Below are 19,652 nucleotides of genomic sequence, written 5' to 3'. Positions count from 1 at the left end.
TGAGGGGTCATTTCTGCCAGCACCCCTCCCCTGCCCTGAGACCCTGGCAGAGTCCTGAGCGTGCAGCTGGATAAGGGCACAGGTCACTTTCCCGCAGAGACGCAAGAAGGAAGGCAGAGGAAAAGCATGAGCTCTCACCCTCAGGGGAGCACTGTTTATACCCCTGAAGAATGAGACTCATGCTTCACAAGAACAGAAGCAATACTGAAAGCAATGATTTCCCTGTAGCTACTCTCAGGGGAGAAAGGACCAGGTAGTGACCAAGGATGACTGAAAGCCACTTGGATAGTTTAAAGCCATTAAGAAAAATGCTGAAAAGGGCAGCAAATGTATCAAGAAAAAGGATCCAAAAGCTGGAGCAGACACACTCAGGTAACAAGAGATAAATCTAAACATCCACATTCTGGTCTTTCAAGTCAACTGTAGAATGATAACGTAGGGGGAGAAGCCAGCGGGGAAAACACACAGCAGATGTAAGCTGGCCTCGTAATGAATCACCACAGAGCTGCCGGACACTTGTGCAAATCTCAGGATGCGTTAGCCAAGGTATGGCACGGAGAATGAGGAAGGGTGTCACTCTGCTCCTCCTGGCAGGTCGGGACCCCAAAGGATGCTTGCCTGCTTCAGTGCTAGGTACCGAATTGGGGGTGTGGGGGGAGCTGTTCCATCCGAAGGAGCAAGACTCAGAAGGAAGAATAGGTTTCAAGGGCTACAAGGCTGTCCGGGGCTAGAAGCAGACCTGAACGCTGCTCCTGAAGGATGGCCTGACCAGTGGGTAGAAGGTTCGGGAACTGGTTTGAGGCAAGGGAAAAAGTCTCCAGTTGGGACAGTCCGGTGTGAAGTGAGTGGTCCCAGCCCAGGGGCAGTCAAGGCTGGCGAGGCTGAGTGCGCGTGGGCTGCCCCTGCCGCCCAGCCAGCCCCCTACGGCTTAGGGGCTGCAGAGCCCCCTTTTGCTGAACCACCTCATTTCCTTCCTCCTCAACCATCCCAAACAGATGGTGTTACATTTGTCCACGACTGTTTCCAAGAACAATTCCCAATATAAGTCCAAATACATTCCACGCCTTCTGTGCTAGGCTTATTTGAAAAGGCTGCTAGGTGTGGGGTTCAGCCCCACGAGGGGAGTCGGCCCTCACGGAGGTGCGCTCAGCTCCTGCCTGGGCAGTATGGGGGTCCTGGGAGCCAGCACCGCTGCGCGAGGGAGTGGGGGAGAATGTGTGTGGGGGGGTGGGGGGGTGGCTCCCTCAATCTGGTGCCTCTGGAAGGGACCACGTCTCTCTCAGGGGGACAGACAAGAGGCCGTCGGGGCCACCATTGAAGGCCCCACCATGTAAGATCGAGACAGTGACACCAAGGCCAGTGGTCATTCTCTTCAACGACACTGACAGGGTGTCACTCCGAATCCATGTGAGCAGAGGTGGGGGGACCGAGCGCCACAACAACGGGGGCAGCCCCTACTCCGTGGGCTGGTCTCGTGGGCCAGGCTCGCACAAGAGCTGTGGCCTTCAGCTGCCTCCATCCTCATGGCTTCCATCCCTGGTCCCGCCGCCCCTCACCAGGCCCTGCACTGGGTACTACATGCATATCCTCGTTCTGTGTTCACGACCTGCATCCCCCTCCACCCCCCGACACAAGCTGAGTGTCCTCACCCTGTCTCCGGAGGAGAAGACTGGCTTTGGGAGAGACCAGGGAGCCTCGCAAAGTAACGCAGCCCCGGCCCCCGGCCTCAGAGTTTAGGGATGGAGCCAAACCAACAGCTGACAAGAGCAGGGTGCGAGCCACCAGAGCCAGAGAATTTGGGGTTTTATTCTGATGTTCTGAATGTCGGAAGTACACGGGGATTCGGAATGCTGAGAACCAGTTAATAAGTGGCAGCAAACAGAAAAGCAATCACGACGCGTCACAGAGCCGCAAACAAACAAATGCTCGGGATCAACACGACGAGCTTCGCTGCCCAGGGAAAGCCGATGTGGTTGCGGAGCACCCCACTGGGCATCCGACAATGACAGCAGCGACAAACAGGTTTTCAGGTATTTTCTAGAATCTCAGAGCTCCCAGAGTGACCTCTGAGCACCTGCATAAAAGGACAGTCCTTGGCTACAGCAACAGCTCATTGGATTTTAAGGGTTTTAGCTCTTCAATGACAACACGCTTGTCGGTCGGCCTCCCTGCAACCAGGAGACCCAGGCAGGTTCCAGCTCCAATGCCTCTAGTTCAGGGAGGCTGGTTTGTTCTCCTCTTGCCATGGTTTTGTTCGTACCATTTTAAAATGGAGAAGTAATCCACACACCAACAATTCAGTCGTTTTTAGCAGACACACACAGCTGCACAAGCCCCACCACCAGCCAATTCCAGGAGACCCGCATCCCCCCAGAAAGTTGCTGTTGGTTTTAACCTGCCAGTGCCCAGGGAGGCTCACAGGAGAGGTCACGGCGATCCCAGGCCCACAAGGCACAGGGAAGTTTCGACTGCATCAGCTGCGTCTCGAGAGCCCGCGCGGCGCCAACCCTACCAGCTACTGCTCCACGCACCAGACATCCGGAGAGCTGGGCTGTGAGAAACGACTGGGGGCAGACCCCGAGGTGGGGACGGTGGGGAGCAGCTGACGGCTCCTGGGGGGCGGGGCTCAACGCAGGCTGTCCTGGCCCAGACGTCGCTGTGCACCCAGAGCCCCCGCCAGCCGGCTTCTCAATGACACACATGGGAACGGCCCTAGTTCCTCAGCCAGGAGCCTCCAAAACGTGGGCGCGCTCTTGTCCTCCGCTTCAGCTCCCCACCCCGTGACATCTCCGTCTTCCTGCAGCCACCTGAAGGGTGATTACAAAAGTGAAATCCAGAGCGTCCCTTCATCATTCTCCATTTGCCGGCACCCACGTTCAAATCAATAAGTTCCTGACCTCTGATATGGTGCCATCAATAATGATTACGTATATTTTTCCTACAGGGAAATAAAGGCCATTTAACATGGCCAGGAAGGAGGCCCTTCTGTCTCACTGAATCATGAGCTGTGACTTTCCCATCATGAGGAACAACCAAGCAGGACTGACCAGGCCGGCTCCCTTGGAGGAAAAGTCGAGAGTCACCTGAAGCCGTACACATGGGTGACGCTGCTGAGGCTCATTTTCTGCCAGAGAAGAACATCCAGGCTTGGGCCTAAACGTGTCCACGTGGACGCAGCACCTCCAGCCCATGGGGCTTATGTTGGGGCTGGGTCATCCCTTTCCCTTGAGTAGGGCTCTGGGTTCACCTTTGTTTCTTCTAGAGCATCCAGTCTGGGTACTTGGTCAACGTTCATGGAACCAAGCATAGAACCTCTCAGAGATGAGATTAGAAATCCCCTTGGTCTACAAGCCTGGCATGGTTCACGAAGCACTTTCACACAGTTTCCTGGTGATCCTGACAGCAGGTGTCTCTGGCAGGGAAGAAAAGGAAGCACCCAGGATCGCTGGGCTACCCCTGGTTAAAGCAGCAGCCAAGTCAGGCCTGGATCCCAGGCTGGGGGACACCACCATGGAGCACAGCCATGGCCACAGACCCCCAAACAGCTTTAACTAGCCAACCTCACAAATCCAAGGTTTCTGAAGTGACCTGGAGGTCCAGGAGTGTACTGAGCAGCCTCCCCCGCACTGCCCTGGCCAGTCCTGACCCGCTCAACTTCCTGCTCCGATGGCAGAAGCTGACTCCCTGGTCCTGGGGTGGCTCCCAGTTCAGCCCTATGAGCGTGACCTCACACCACTTTTAGGGCTCATTAAAGACATGCCAATGACACCCAGACAGACAGCTTCTGAGATGCAAAATGCCTCAAATTTCCAGGAAACAGGCCACTGAGAGACACTCTAGTCTCCTGCAGACAGCCGCTGCAGGGCATGGAATCGATCCGCGGCCTCACAACCTCTATGCTCCGTGGCTTCCACCCCACCACAACTCCAACCCTTGCCCAGAGTTCCCTGAATTTCCCTTTAAGATCATGGATGTTGGGTGCCTGGGTGGCTCAGTGGGTTAAGCGTCTGCCTTCGGCTCAGGTCATGATCCCAGGGTCCTGGGATGGAGCCCCGCGTCGATCTTGCTTTTCCCTCGCCCTCTACCTGCCCCTCTCCGTTTGCGCTCACTCTCTCTCGCTCTCTCTCTCTCTCTGTCAAATGAATAAATAAAATCTTAAAAAAAAAAAAAAGGTCACAGATGTTACTAACTGATGCACCCCTGCTAGGGAACAGCCAGCCCTCTAATCCTGGTGCAAACACGTGCTAGAGAGCCTGTCATGGGACGCCGGCGTGCCAGCTCACCTCCCCCGCTGCAGGGAGTGTCCACGGCACGACATCAGTGCTTCCAGGGACACAGAGACATTGAGCTGTTTGGAGAAGATTTTCAGCACAGGCTGAACTTCGAGAGAAATTCCTGCTGCGGGTAAGAGGTCTACAGGGACTCAGAAGCCTGGGTGGGCGCGGCTTCCTATCATCTGAGCTCGTTCACAGAGCCTTGCCGGAGTGGGGAGTCATCCTGCTGGTGGCTCATGGTCCCATGCAGCGTCTGCCATCAGCAGGAAAGACCTGCTCCGCGCAGGCCTCCCCAGGACAGACAGTAAACAGTGGCTGCCGGACAGGACAGGCCTGGGCGGCGCTATCTCAGAAGGGCGGTCCCAACCACATGGCTCCTGCTGGCATGAGGGAGACCTCTGTGCGACTGCGTCACGGCCCACCCCTTCACGCTGTCGGCACCCACCCCCGCCCCAGCTTGTCCCACGACGGGCCCCATAAACCTCCTACACACACGCTGTCTCCACTTCTGCGTCCCGAGGACCAGCCTCTGATAGGGAAGACAGCTCAAGTCCTCAGTCAAACCGACAGGGGCTCAACCCTCAACCCCAGCCTGGACACTACTAACTAGGTGACCGTGGGTAGGCGACTGAGCCCCACCGAGAACACACACCGGCTTGCCAAGCGCAAATGAGGCAATGCCTGGACAGGGCTTACCACAGAGGCAGCCTGGAGTTAATGCCAAGGTCACTTAATTGAGGCCGTCCCCACCCCTTCCATTAGACATGGGCTCCGGGAGGCCAGACAAGGATTTTGTCCCTCAGTGATCATCTCACTGCCAGCCCTTCAAAGGTGTCCAATAACTGTGTATAGTGAGCAAATGCGCACTCACTCACATTACTGTTAGTATTTACTACTACTGTGACCTAGTAATAATAGCTACCAATTACATAATGTTTTGCATTTTCCAGCACTGTTTAAATGCGTTACATATATTAAGGTACTCTTACAACCCTGAGAGCAGGACTATTTCCCCCCATTTCACCAAAAAGGAAATGAGACACAGAGAGGTTAAGTAGCTGCCCCAAGGTCAGTGGCAGAGCTTGGACCTCCTGTCCCCCAAGGCTATGATTCTATCAAGGTGACCCTGGTTTGCCATTTATTACCCATACATCCTACCACCCACTTTGCAGATGGAGTAAAATCCATGAAACCAGGATTCCTGTCCAAAGGCTTAGCATCGCTCGTTACTTGTCCGAATGACCAAGCGCGTGCAAACGGATACATTGTATTAAGTGCTTCACTCCCTCCGTTCCTCAGGCATCATCATAGATTAATTACTGACCCAGTCCAGTGGGTTGTTAAAAAGTCAGTTTCTACAAGCAGATGAAGGAAACAATGCCCCAGGAGTCAAGGTTCAAGGTGCCCAGGTCAAAATAAAGTTCTTATTCTTAACTGAGCTCGGTTCTCCTTCCCGATTTGACCATCATCCTAAAACGTGAGCAACACCCAGCATCCTGCGCTGGTCACTGCCCTCCCCGGCAGTAAGATGATGCACAGACTTAAACCCAAAATACAGACACGGTAAAATCCTTAACAGATGGCGTGTGACCCCACTCCAAGTGTCCCCTGAATGAACTATGTCAACACCTTCCAGCCATTTGTCCCAGTGAATGACGGTGGCCTCTGAATTACGAGGCCAACTCCGTCAACCACTCACACATGAAGAGGCGGGAAGCTACCGGGAGGTGTGGTGAAAAGAACAGTCTTTCCCACTTTAGAGTCGAACTAAAGGAAGAAAAATTCTGCTTTTTAATTAACTAGGCCAATTTGGCCTAGAAATGTTTCACTTTTTAAGCTGTCATTATCTCTTACGTAGAGAAACTTGCAGTGTGAAACTTCGCTGGCCCTTCTGGCCATGAGAACCCGCCTTCCACTCTTCCTCTGTTCTCCTCCAGAAGGAGGAACAACAAACGTACCATTTACATCTCTCCTGGAAAGTTAAAAGTGATTGGTTTGATTCTGTGTGCAATCCCAACACTTTAACAACCCTCTACGTTGGATCAATTCTAGAAAAAAGGTTAAATGTGAATCTGAAACTAGAAACAAACTCCACCCCACCCCTGCCAATTTGTAGATGGAAAGAACAGTTTAGCCTAATCCCACTGGCAGAAAGCAACGCCTGCAACCTTCCCCTGCAGAAGAGCAAGGTCATGGAATGACCCAAGCAGGCTGATGGCCTGTAACCCAGTTAGACCAATGGCAACGGGGGTTTCAAGTGTTTGTTTCTTCAAAAAACCTAAACATTGAGTGTCTATCTTCCTTTCTGGCTGGGATGGCTAATAAGCCAGACATTTAAGATAGGCCATGAGTCATGGGTTTCAAAACAGAAATTCCTATTGTTGCATACTTTTTTAAATCAATGTTTAAAAAGCAATGGAATGGCTGTTGCTGTCAGTAACCCACACAGACATTGTGTGCATGAATGCCCGCCGCCCCCCGCCAGCTGTGCATGTGCAGACTCTGCCTCGACACGGTGACGTACTTGTAGCCTCTCTGCTCCTGGTCACACCACTGGGGCCTAGGCTCCTGGATGATCAGACAGAGAAATGGGGAGCAGGTGTGGTAGGCAACCATCCCTGTTCCTTGGCATGCACACCCCGCCATCTCCTCCCCTTGAGTGTGGCCTGGCCCTCATGACGTGCTTCAAATCAACCGAACATGGTCAAGGTCATAGGCTGACACTCCAGTGATGAGATGACACAAGGTTGTGACTTCCGACCTGCCCGCTGTTTCTCTCCCTGGCTGGCTCTGAAGAAACAAGCAGCTATGCTGGCAAGGCCCAGAAGCAAGGCACTGAGGGCAGCCTCTAGCCAACGGCTGGCAAAGAATGGAGGCCCTCCTTCCAACAGCCACTGAGGAACTGAATTTGGCCAGTGAGCTTGAGAGCATGGGAGCTTGGAAGCAGAGCCTTCCCCAGTCAAGCCTTTGGATGAGGCACCACCGTGCAGAAGCCCTGACTGCAAGCCTGGGGGAGATCCTGAAGAAGAGGACACAGTAAACTGTGCCATAGTCTGAGCCACAGAAATGGTGTAATCCTGAGTGTGTAGTGTTTTAAGCTGCTAAGTTTTGGGGCGATTTGCTACATAGCAGTTGATGGCTAATGTAGCAGGCACCCTAACAACTGGCTCAGCCTCCTGAGGCAACTGCCACCACGGCATCCCACCACCCCCTTCTCGGCACCACGTCCACTGTGAGAGAGGGAGGGCCTCACTTCTATGTAGAAGTACCTGTTCCCAGAGGGTAAGCCCTGGGTGGGCCTTCATGGACATGTGCATGCACAGCACCCAGCACCATGCCCAGTGTGTGGTCAGGGCTCAAAATAATGTCTGAGTTGATGAACTTTCACCACTGAAGATGAGAAAGGCAAGAAATCTTCACTTCCGGGTCCTATAATAAATGGAGTATTTGACCCAGAAAGCAAGCAAGCAAACAAAGGGGTGACTACTTGGTGACATCTTGTGGCCCTTGAGCCTTCTAAAGGAAGGCAGGCTTTTGGCTGGGTCTGAGAGGCAAGTTGGGTAGGTCGTGCCTCTGGCTCACTGTCTGAACCTGGGTGGCACCATGGCCCTCCCCATTCAAAGGCTTCCTATGGCCGTTGTGTTCTCAGAGGTAGAATCGGGACTGCAGAAAGGGAGGGACACATGTAGGGAAGGTGACTCTGCTCTCCAACAAGAGAGCCTGTGGTCTTTACCTTTGTCCTCACTGATCTGCCTGCTCAGAATGCTTCTTCCTCTCAACCACGTTCCTTCTTTGTTGATTTGGCAAACTCTTACTCATCCTTCAAAACCTAGTCTGGCTTTACCTCCTCCAGAATGACTTTTCCCTACCTGAAGCTCATTCCCTCTTGCTCCAGCTGGATCCACAGACCATAACAACCACAGCCATTCCTGTCTTGCAACCAGCCATGAGCTCCCCATGCCCTCAGCCTAGAACAGGACTGACACACACCAAGACAGCCCAGAGACCAGTTCCCACTGCTCTACGCCCAGGGAGTGACAAAATGTCACAGTTTTCACTGTCTGGGCCCCCTGAGTTTGAGGCGCAGAGTGACCTTCCTCAGAACGAGGAACCAGGGAGATGTGACAGGAAGACATTCAGTGAGCAGAAAGCGCACTCTTGAGAGAATGTTCCAACCTTGTGAACTACAGCTGGGGGCTGTCTGGGGGAGGGAGGCAGAGCAGCTGTGAAAACACCTCAGTGGGCAGCGAGGGGTCACTTAGTCACTGAGCCTTTCCTTTCAAGGCTGACAGTTACATAATCACATCTACGTGAGAGCACCACTGGTTTGTGTCAACTGTTCTTAGCCTGAGGGGGACCAACCCACTCTGTGAGCAGAAGGGCCAAACTCCTGCCTCCACAGTGCGGGAACTAGCAGGTAGGATGAGGCGAGCTGTGCCGAGGGCGGCGGCTGCTGCAGCACCGGACCAGATGGATTCCTGAGGCTGAGAGAGGGGCAGAACCAGAGCGGAACCATCTGGGGCACATAGATGTGTCTTGTGGCGTAGCACCAAGAGGGCTGCCGGGACGGAGATGGGGCCGATAATCCAGCTCCCCTCTGACCAGATCACATTCACAGCCGCAAGGGAGCTCTACTGAAGGGACAGAGAGAGAAATTCAGAGAGAACAAGCAGGGCGGGGACATGAAGGCCTGTCCTTCTGGGGGGCAACGGCGTGAAACAAATGAAGTGACATGTGAGACTGTATGTGCTTACTATTGTGTGTCACACACTCACACACACACACACTCTCTCTCTCTCTCTCTCTCACACACACACACACACACATTGCACTTAGCTGCACAGGTAAGCAGTCTGGAAGAAAACATACCCGATATAAATCACAGCTATCAGATGGGAGACTATAGGTGCTTTTTATAACAGTTCTCATTGTAGCTTTCCAGTACTTCCTCAGATCCCCCCACATGTCTCATTGTTGCCATTGGCAAGGACGTGCGGAAGGAAATGCGCACCCATCCAGGGAAGGTATTCAGGGTCCCTTAGGTTCCTGGGGCCACTGTCACAGACTGCCACTAAATTCCTGTAACTGCAGGAATTTAGTCTCTGGCACTTCTGAAAAATGCAAGTCTGAAATCCGAGTGGGGGGTTCCTCCTGGGGGTTCTGCAGGAGGGTCTGTTCCAGGCCTGTCTCCAGCTCCCAGTGCCAGCTGGCAACACTAGGCGTACCTTGGCCTGCAGACATGTCCCTCCAATCCTGCCCCCGTCATCACATGACGCTCTCCCTGTGTCCGAATGTCCTCTTCTCACAAGGACACCAACCCCGGGCGTTGGGGCCACCCTAATCTGGTAGGACCTCATCTTGACATGAGTCCATCTACATAGACCCTGTTTTCAAACAAGATCACACGCACCCGTACGAAAGGTGGGGCTAGAACTTCAACGCATCCTTAGAAAGGGCACAATTCACCCCTAACAAGAGGTAGGTAGAAAAGCGAGACACAGAGGGCCGGGTCTGCTTCAATACCCGGCAGCCTCTCCCACTTGGGGAGAGTGACCCTTGGGTCTCTGCAGCTCTACAGGGAAGAAACGGATCCAGCAAGATGCTCCTAAGAGACAGACTTGATTTCAAAGCAGGAGGAGTGTTGTCACAGAGTTGGACCGCTCATCTTGGGTGGGGACTCCTCCTTGAGGGTCCTGGAGTGGCCTGAGTGCCCCCCTCTCTGATGGGACTATACCACACAGACCATCCCGCTAAGTGATTTTCAGGTCCTGGAAGCCCCCATCTTCCGCCATCCCCACCGGCTTCATTATGGCTCAAGCTTTGCCAGTGCCGGCCCGGCCACCCCCACGCTGTCCAGTCTCACATGAGCTGTGCCTTTCTTACAGCAAAGCGGCCCTGCCCGTCATCTCCTCCTTTCGGTCTTCCCAGGAAAGCTAGAGACAGAACACTCAGAGCTGACAGGGTTAAAGCCCTAGCCTAGGTCGGGACATGAGGAATCATGGGAGCCAAACCCCTCGGCAAACCCTGACGTCCCTGATTCCAAGGGGGTTTCACACGCCCTGACAGTCCCCAAGGAGGGTCCCATGTCCCCAGGTCAAACCGGCCAGAGGCTGAAGGCGCATAGACCACAGTCAGAAGGTCTAAGAAAATGATCCTCAATTTGTTTAGAGCCAGTGGAGATCGCACCAACAATAACATTTACATAGGAAATAGCAGTAACATTGCAAGTTAAGCTTGTTTATTTAAAAAAAAAAAAAAAAAGGAAGATCTTGTTCGTGATGAGAAGGCAGGCTGTCCTTCAAAACTGCCTGTTCGCCCCAAATACAAGAAACCCAAAGTGCTCACCTCTCTACAGGGTCCCTGAGCATGACGATCAGCTTGGCGTCGGGCTGAAAGGCGTGGATGAAGTCCTGGGTCAGGAAGGGCGGCTCACCGTCCGTGCTGTTGTCGTAGAAGAAGGTCCAGGCGTTGTTGTCCCACATGGTGGAAGCGCTGGCCTCCCCTGGAAGCAGAGAACCCCGAGAATGAGCAGCGCTGCGTGAGGGGCTCCCACGGGCATCCTGTGCGAGGGACAAAACCAGGCTCCAACGGGAGCACATGGGACTTCAGCAAGAGGTGGCTGGCAAGGCCTCTCTGCCCCAGCGATCTCCCCTGCCCCCACCCAGCGCTCTCTGTCTGGAAATCCAGGTGATGTGGGCAACAGTGAGCACCTGTTTCTTCCCAGTTCCTCTCCAGGAGATGTTTAAAAAAAAAAAAAAAAACAACAAAACAACAAAACAAAAAACAAAAAACAAAAAACCCTCTCCCAGCATCTGGCCTCCCAATTTCATGATATCTGACATTGCTCAGGGTACACAGCTCTGCGGCATTTTGAAGGCCCACTGAGAAGGTACTAGATGGTTCCCTTTGATAAAGCATCAGGGATGAAGGAGTCGTTGGAGGAAGCTGACCCTCATTAGGAAATTCAATGCAAACTGCATCAGATTCTCCAAGAGATCACAACCCACAGCTGGCCCCAGGCATGATCTAGACCAAGCAAGAGGAAGATTTTACAGGAAGGCTCACGGGACCTCCGTCTAGAGGTGCTGTGTCCTATGTGCCCACAGGCCCTGTCACCCTGCACACAGCTGGCACTCAGTCCACGCTGACTGAGTGGACAGGGAATGGGTCCAGCCCTTTCTCATTGTGGTCTGTATGAATGAAGGATGAGATGTGATACGTAGTCGAGGGCGGTCATGCGACCAAGATCCACACATTTCAACATCTCTCACTCAGATACTTGAACCAATTCCCTGACTTTTTTTTTTTTTTCCGAAGACTCATCAGAGGTTTAGAAAGAAAAGCAAATCGATCAATTACATACAAATTCAATTTCCCGACATTTTACATGGGCATTTGATATATCTCAAAGTCACTTATTCAGGGAAAATCTGAGCCAAAAGACTAGTGTCTTTGATCAGTGATGAGTGCATCACAATAAAGCAGGGAGTTGGCCAGCCCTGTCTATTCTGTTGGATGTGCAATCACATCGAGGTGAGCATTTCTGTTCTGGTCTTTCCTTTCTTCTCTTTTTTGAAAGATAATACCTTAAGATACAGAAGAGACAAGTCAATCAGAAGTCCTTTGAAAATTCTACTCACAGTGAATACAAGAATATTAAAACAAGAGAACTATCTGAAACGAAATTGACAAAATTCTGTCAAATATCATAAATGGACTACTTCTACAACCACAGAAACATTTGTCCATCCACAAGTCCATCCATCTGTCCATCCATCCTCTCATCCTCTGTTCATTTCAAATCCATTCATCCAGAAAGCATTCATCTGGTGTCTACTAGGTGCCTGGCACTGTGCTTGCCACTAGGGATAGGAGGGAAATAAGACAGCCAACCCCCTCTCCTCTCCAACCTTATAATCTAGAGGGAAGCGGCAACTCCGTACACAACCAGCTCCCCAGGCGAACACGTGGACAGGCAGAGCGGGGCACCATGAGAACACAGGCAGGGACATTTCAGTGTGTCTAGAGCCCCACCCCCAAGAACCTGGCCCCTCGAATCCTTTGTCACCCAGCCATTAGCCCAGACCACTGAGGAAAGGCTCTCTCTGACCCCTGAGCTGAGAAGAAGATCCTCCTGCTCTCCCGAAGAGCTCATCAGAGGAAGCGGAAGCAGAGCTGAATCAAATTCTAGGCCTGGGAAGAGCCAGAATGGAGCTGGTCCAACCAGCCCATAGCACAGATGTGCAGGCTGAACTCAGGAACACGTAGACAACTCTCGTCACGTGGCCCAGAGCAGGCTGGTGGCTAGGTGCCAGCTCTCCCCACGCCTCTCCTCTACATAAAACTTCCCAAACTCTGCTTTAGGTAAATACCAGAGTGGCAAATTTTTTCTCTAATTTTTCTTTTTAAATCTAGAAGTAAGTAAAATTAGAAAACCAAACTAAGGCTTTCCTTTTTCATTCATTATCTTGGGCTCAATTTCCTAGCCCTAAGATGTATATTTTTAGCTCTTTCATAAGAACACAAGATTCTCCCAGAGGCATACGGTGTGGGAGTCACATGACGCAAATATATGAATATAACAACTATTAATTAGACTTGTGATCTGGGGTGTGTGGACCCAAGGGTGCAAGAAAGTAACTAGTAGCCAATTCACATCAGGGCCGGGGTGGTATAGGACCTCATCCGCCTCTCACAACTTCATTTCTTTGCCTTAAAAAAACAAAACAACAAATAAATCAGGACTTAGGCATGTAAGCCTCTCTCCTAGGACAGGAAGAGTCAAGAGCAAAGACCCATCTTTCAGATGGTTGATTACAATTCCTCTTGGTTGCTAACAGAGTCATCAAATTTGGAGAATCAAAATATAATAGATTTAGGAAAATTAAACAGCAGATTACTGCCTCAGGTAATAAATTTAAGGAACATATGTGGCCAGACTTCACTCTTTCAGAAGGTCTAAGTGGGTAAATGTCTTCTCCTAAGCTGGAATCCAAGACAAATTAGGTAGGTTTTTTATAAAACGTTCTTGTGAACTAAAAAAAGAAAAAAAAAGATTATTAATCAAGCCACCTCATTGTGAATGTCTAAAGGCATTAACCTGACAATGGCTCAGCTTTTTCAACAGCAATTAGTCACCAACAATGCATTAGGGCTATATCTGTTTCTGGAGAGATGGCCTCTGTCTTCCCAGGGTCCTGGGGCCAAGGATTCCAAAAGCCACAGCAGTAAATCAATGACTCCTTGGTTAACTGTGCTTATGATCCTCCATCCAAACTTAGATTAGTACATCATAAAAAGAAACCCAGCCATGTGTGCTTAACTTAAATTTTTAAAAATGTCAATTTTTAGAAAAAATCATTTCAGGTACAAGGGAGCCTCCACAGAACTAAAAAAGTCCATTAAACATTTCTGTTTTACAGAAACTATGTCAGTAATGTAAACGTTTTACATAGTGTTAAGAGCGATGGCCAGGTTAAGAAGCGGGCAGGCATCCTGCAACTGTCCCCCAGGCCAGAGCAAAAGCCAGGCCAGCCCCAGAGCAGAGGGTGCCCCGTGGGAGTGGGCCCCCTCTCCCAGCATCTGGCTTCCCAATTTCATGATATCTGACATTGGTCAGAGTACACAGCTCTGTGGCATTTTAAAGGCCCACTGAAAAGGTACTAGATGGTTCCCTTTGAAAAGTGCCCAGGTATGAAGGATTCGTTGGGGGACGCTGACCCTCATTAGGAAATTCGATGCAAACTGCATCAGATTCTCCAAGAGATCACAACGCACAGCTGGCCCCAGGCCGGAGCAGCCCCTCTGGGGACCCCCCCAGAAGCCATACCGATAAGGATCCTAGTCATCCTGCTCTCCTCCTTCGCAGAGCCGGCCTGCAGGCCTTGATGAATCTGGTGTGCGGCCAGGTCAAAGAGGTCCAGGTAATCTTCCACAGGGTAGCGGTCCCGAAGCCCATCTCTCAGGCGGACAATCCCTACGAGAACCAAGAAGCAGGAGTTACTAAGGACGAAGTGGCCACTGCTGGGGGGTGGCCTCCTGGGGAGGGGCCGAGAGGGATGTCAAGGCCCCAGGGGCCCAGCTGCAGCAGCCAAGGCTCTACCCATGGGAGCTGCCAGAAGGGGCTTGCAGTGAGAATATTTGCAAACTGGCCGTCCTCTCACCTGCTCACTCAGGGGGTGGGGACCAGCATTCAGCTGCAAGTGGCAGCTTCCAGGATGACACACCTGTTAGAGAACGATCAATGCATCTGTTTGGAGGGCCAGGCTTGGGGTTGGCTGACAGGTGCACTTGGGGGGGGGGGGTGCGTGGCTGAACAGCAACGCACACAGTGTATCAAACAGGAATGGGAGGGTTATTATTTTTTTTTAATTTGTTTATTTGAGAGAGAGGGAGAGAATGAGCAGGGGAGGGGCAGAGGAAGAAGAAGCCTCCCTTACTAAGTGGGGAGCCTGATGCAGGGATCATGATCTGAGCCGAAGGCAGATGCTTAACAGACTAGCCCTCCAAGTTCCCCAGAAAAGAGAGTTTTTATCTGAGCTTCTATCTCTGGCCTGTTTGATCAAGCAGCTTGTCTGTCCATCCAAACAAGGGTAATCATCCCGGAATCCTGGGACACGTGGTTGAACCCACTAGTTATTCTGCCATTGGTCATTGCAGCTGAAATTTGCCCCTTGGCTTAAAAGTGGGTCAATTTCACGTGCAACTCTATTAACAGCACACTGCCCCCAAACCACAGCTACCAAGGTTAACGGAAAGTGGAGAGAAAATGTCCCATGGGCACAAGAGCAAGAGGTTCAAGGAGACTCTGAGTAAAGGATCCGACAACCACGCCCCTGCGCCAGTAGGAAGCTGGTTCTCATTAGGGCAAATGGTGACCTGTGCAGGGAGAGCACGCTACATGACGCCGAGGCTCCCACAGCTGCCTCGGCCAAACCACAAAAGACACATTTACCCTTCTGTTCGTTCACTCCAGGAAGAACATCAAAACATCAAATTGATTAAGTCAATTTGTCAGGAAACAAGCAGGACTTGGTCTCAACTTAGGCTCCACGAAGTTAAACTTCTAAAATTCCCTTCTAAGAAACCAGTCCTTTACATGAAACACGCCCTCGAGTCCTGCCCCAGCTCTGGCATTTGTCAAAGTGACCGAACGTCTCCTGGCAGAAGGGAAAAGGTTAGGAAGAGGAAACAGTGACCCGAGGGCTGTGGAATGGCTCAGGCTAGGTGGGGGCCATGTCCATGGTCACCCAGAATCATGTCCATGTGATTTTCCTTCTGAGCTTAAAGCAGAGGGGCAGAGCAGGTCGGACAAAAAATGAGGCCCAAAGACTCACAGCTCTCAAAGGAGCCAGCCAGAAGCTTGAAACTCACCCCATGTGGCAACCTTTCTTCCTGCAGTGTCCCTCTGGGGTGGGGAGCCCTGGGGACAACACTGCAGAGTTGGGGTGGGGACAGCCCCAGAAAAATGCCCACCTGGCATCTGGCACTTACCACTCACCACTGGCAGGTGTACCAAAGCTCTTCAGGGCAAGAACAGCCACTATTCTGCACCCTTCCCCTTGCCCCGCACAGCTGGCACTCAGTAAATGCTCTCCGGATGGCTGGGAGTTGCATCCAGCCCCGTGGGTATTTGTGCGGGGAGCCCGGAACTAGCCAACCGCCTGCTCTCTGCCTCTCGGGGTATTTCCTCACCTCCTGCCCTGCCTCCCCGGCGTCCCGGAGCATCCTGCCTGCTCCCCTCCCCCCCACCACCTTCACGCCCACCCCCCACCGACAGGGGCGAAGCAACGCTGAAAAACTGAGGCCAGAGACAGGAGGTGGGGCCAGGAAGACTCGCCCCGCCCACACGCAGGCCCCGCCCGTCGCGCTCACCAAAGCGCTTCCGGGTCCACCAGTGCGGCTCCTTGATGGCGGAGAACTTGACTTCCGGGTGCAGCCGGAGGCGGTCGTAGAGGTCGGTGGTGCCGCACTTGGGCTGCCCGATGATGTAGAAGCGCGGCAGGCAGCGGAGGCGGAAGTGCTTCCCGCTGGCGTGCGACAGGTGGCCCCAGAAGGCCTTGCGCAGGGCATCGAAGGTGGAGCGGAAGCGCTTGGAGTAGAGCACGTAGGAGTTGGTCAGGTACGGGTCGGTGGTGTTGCGGCCCGTGAACTCCTCGTACCAACAGGGGCTCTTGCTATTTGGAAGAAATTTATTGGGGATTACCGAAAACATCTGCAGCGAAAGAGAAAACGAGGGAGACACAGACGAAGGCGGGGAGTTAGCAAAAACACGTTCTCACCAGGCCGCGGTCATGCCCCGAGCCCCGCTACGGTGTCCACATGTGACAAGGGGAAACACTGAAATAAAGCCAAACGTGGTGCATGGCCGAGGCCGTGTTCTTCCTTAGCCCAGAATAAAACTAGAATCTGGAGAGACAAGATAAAAGCTTCCTCAAAATCCAGCCTTCACGCACACGCCGGCACGCACCGCAATCTAATTAAATTTCACAGTTGGAATCTCTTCCCTAGTTGTGTATTTAAATGACCATTAGAGACAAAAATGCTAATTAGGGCACAATAGAAATAGGATGATGGTGATCTACAAAAACAAGCTGAACCACCATGGCAGCGAGTCAAGTCCCTGCAATGGAATTCTGAGATGCGGTGGCTCTTGGGTGTGTCTAGCTTTGCATCCAGTACCTCGAATTTCCTCCTTGGTGTAAACATCGTGAACACACAGCCCTCACCCAGTGCCCTCGCAATTGTGAGGCTGTCAAACTACCCTCATTGCACACCTCAGAAATTTTTTGGTCATTTTTCTTCACTGTGTTTCCCAAAGATGGTGACAACAAAAGGAAGCATCTATTTTTAAAAATCAATCCATCCGTCCATCAATCCAGATTAGCACAAGGCTACTCACGTGCAATTCCTGCTTCTTGAGATCTTCTCTGTCTGGGAGCTGCCTGGTCGTGAACTCAATCCTGGCGGTGATGCTGTTAATAATTAATTTAATGCTTGGGTAGTCTTTCACATATGAAATATTATTTACAGAGGGCTGGTGGTGATGTTCTTTCGTGTCACTCGAGTTCTCGCCATCCATCAGGCTGGGATTGCTGGGGAAGGCTCCGTAATGGAAAGGCGAGGAGATCAGAAGCTCTTGGTGGGCTCCAGAAAGGATGTAAGATGCCATCACCAAGGTCATGATCATCAATCCAAACACGAGGCTGCATCGCTTCCCCTTCTTGAAGCGCAGAAACCTGCCCCAGTTCTCATTCCCCTCGGCCCTCACCTCGAGGACAGCAAGCAAGTTCATCTGCTTACCGTCTACGCGGAGCACAATTTTGTTCTCTCCTTTGCAGGCGGGACACTCGGGGTGACCGTGAAGGGGACCCCCTCCGCAGCCGACCTGCTGTTTGTGCTCGTTGTTGGGCAACAACTGGATGCAGCAATTAATACAGTGCCTCATGGTAATGCCCTTGGATGGCTGGCCCCCAGAGCCATGGGCGAGCCCCTGGGGAGCCCGGATGCGTGCAAGTAGTGCTGGAAAAACTTTAAGGATGTCTTTTGATTAGATAAGATGGTCTTAAGGCACAAGCAACAGACACAAATAGAATATAAAAATGAGCAGGCACCAAAGCCCTGGAGAAAGAGGAAGGGCCTTCTTTGGTTCAACTCCAAAAGACAACAGAAAGAGGTGCTCTCCTACTGTCATGTTCTGTAAGCAGCCCTGCAAGCTTGGAAAAGGCCCCAAAGTGTGGGAGCGAGTCTATCTGTCCTTCAGGTTTTTCCCATGGCACAAAATGAAGTGTAAGATTTCTCACTGGAGGACATGGAGACACTCAGGAGATCGGAAGGGCTCATGGTCTCAGTGAGGCACAGGTCGGCACGCCATCCTTGGAGAGCCCCATGAAGATTTCTTCTTCTACATCCCACACTCCTTTAAAATGTTTCCTCCTCGGGGGTGGGGGGAGCAAAATCTTTAAAATGTCAGATTACCTGAACAACAAAGAAAAGAGGTTTTATTACATGATGTGATGATAGCCATAACCCTGGGATCACTTTCCCAGGAGAGAAGTTCTCTTTTCCACTCCTAGGTTTCAGTCTCTCTGCTGAGTCACAGAAAATCACGTGGGATAAAAGGAGAGCTTTTGGAGCTCCCCGTCAAACACCTTATTTTTGCACAGCCCCTAGATCCTCTAATGCTCAGCCACACCACAGCTAAGTACCAATCTCCGAATCTCAAGACTTCGTAGTCGTTCCCAGATGCGTGCACGGTCAGTGACTTTAAGTTGAGAGATGAACTTAAGTATCCGTGCTTTTAAATCCACAAAATATCCAAGAAGCAGCCCAGTGAGGAGAGGAGTATGCAGAGAAAATATGTTTCCTCTCTCCCAATAGCACCCATAGTCTGTTACCAAGAACTAACCTTTATTATCGGTTTAGGAGGCAAAAGTTAATGAAAATTTAGAAACACTGAAATGATTCTCTCCTTCAGTAGAGTGCATCATATAAAAAAAAAAAAAAAACCGTTTGACTTTAAGTTATTAAGCAATTAAACCCAACGTGCTGTATTCCCCTGAGTAACATAACACTCAGACCCTGAAATCATTTTTCACTTTCATCATCCTGGGGAAAACATGATTCTTAAAAATCCATTAACAGAATTCTGTGGTTAGAAAATGTATTGTTGCCCAAATGATGACACTTCTTTGTAGATGCTGTAAAAACAGCAAAAAAGGAGACTTCATTTCCAATAACGGCAGACCACCACTAACTAGCTGTGGGACCTCCAGGGGGCCATATAACGTCTCTGAGCTTTGCCTCCCTCCCCAGTAAAATCAGGGCAAGAGTACCTCACTTACAAGCTTGAAGCCAGTATTAAATTAGCTAATGCACATAAAGAGTTTGCTTAATGCCTACCCATAGTTATTTGCATCCCCTAAAAGGTAGGCAACATTCATAACAGCATCATCAGTGACCATTAAGATTATGTTTTTTAATTGTCAGTGAATGCCAAGAATGTTCAAAGTGGAATCAAAGATGGGAGATCCTATCCCATTATTTTTCCTTAGGGCTTGAGAGTTACCCAAAGGCCGTAGACTCACCTCCAACTTGGCACACACACACAGCCCTCAAACGATCCTATTGGTCCCCAGAGAAGGTAGGATTAACCAACTCTGCATTAAAGCCTGCTCGTATTGGTTGGAAGGCTGAACAATGAGGACTCACCAGCAGGAACCTTCCCTTCTCTTGGACAGAAAGGCCCCTGCTTTATCAAAATAGGCTGACCAAGAAAAAGCCAAGTAGAGCTTCCTAAAATGTCTCCCTCTCAATGTTCTGCATCTTGTTGATATGTGCTCTGTGCTTAAATTAGTCAAGGCAAAGGTAAGATGAACA

The 19,652-nt window shown here is 51.2% G+C and overlaps 1 protein-coding gene across 5 annotated transcripts in view; it reads right to left on the bottom strand.

Moving 5' to 3' along the window:
* CHST15 (carbohydrate sulfotransferase 15) overlaps positions 1–19,652 on the bottom strand; it is a 75,142-nt gene that overhangs the window by 14,814 nt on the left and 40,676 nt on the right. For all 5 annotated transcript variants that reach the window (XM_059172906.1, XM_059172908.1, XM_059172910.1 and 2 more), the window contains exons 2-5: positions 17,176–18,251; positions 16,149–16,488; positions 14,104–14,250; positions 10,620–10,776 (exon numbers count right to left, since the gene is read on the bottom strand). In XM_059172906.1, coding sequence (XP_059028889.1) covers positions 10,620–10,776; positions 14,104–14,250; positions 16,149–16,488; positions 17,176–17,721 — 1,190 coding nt within the window. In that variant the 5' untranslated portion in view covers positions 17,722–18,251. The remainder of the gene's footprint in view (positions 1–10,619; positions 10,777–14,103; positions 14,251–16,148; positions 16,489–17,175; positions 18,252–19,652) is intronic.

Source organism: Mustela lutreola, chromosome 4 (genome assembly GCF_030435805.1).
Source record: "Mustela lutreola isolate mMusLut2 chromosome 4, mMusLut2.pri, whole genome shotgun sequence".
NCBI classification, from domain to species: Eukaryota; Metazoa; Chordata; class Mammalia; order Carnivora; family Mustelidae; genus Mustela; species Mustela lutreola.
Note: the sequence above shows the minus strand (reverse complement) of the source record. Positions and strands in the feature narration are given on the sequence as shown.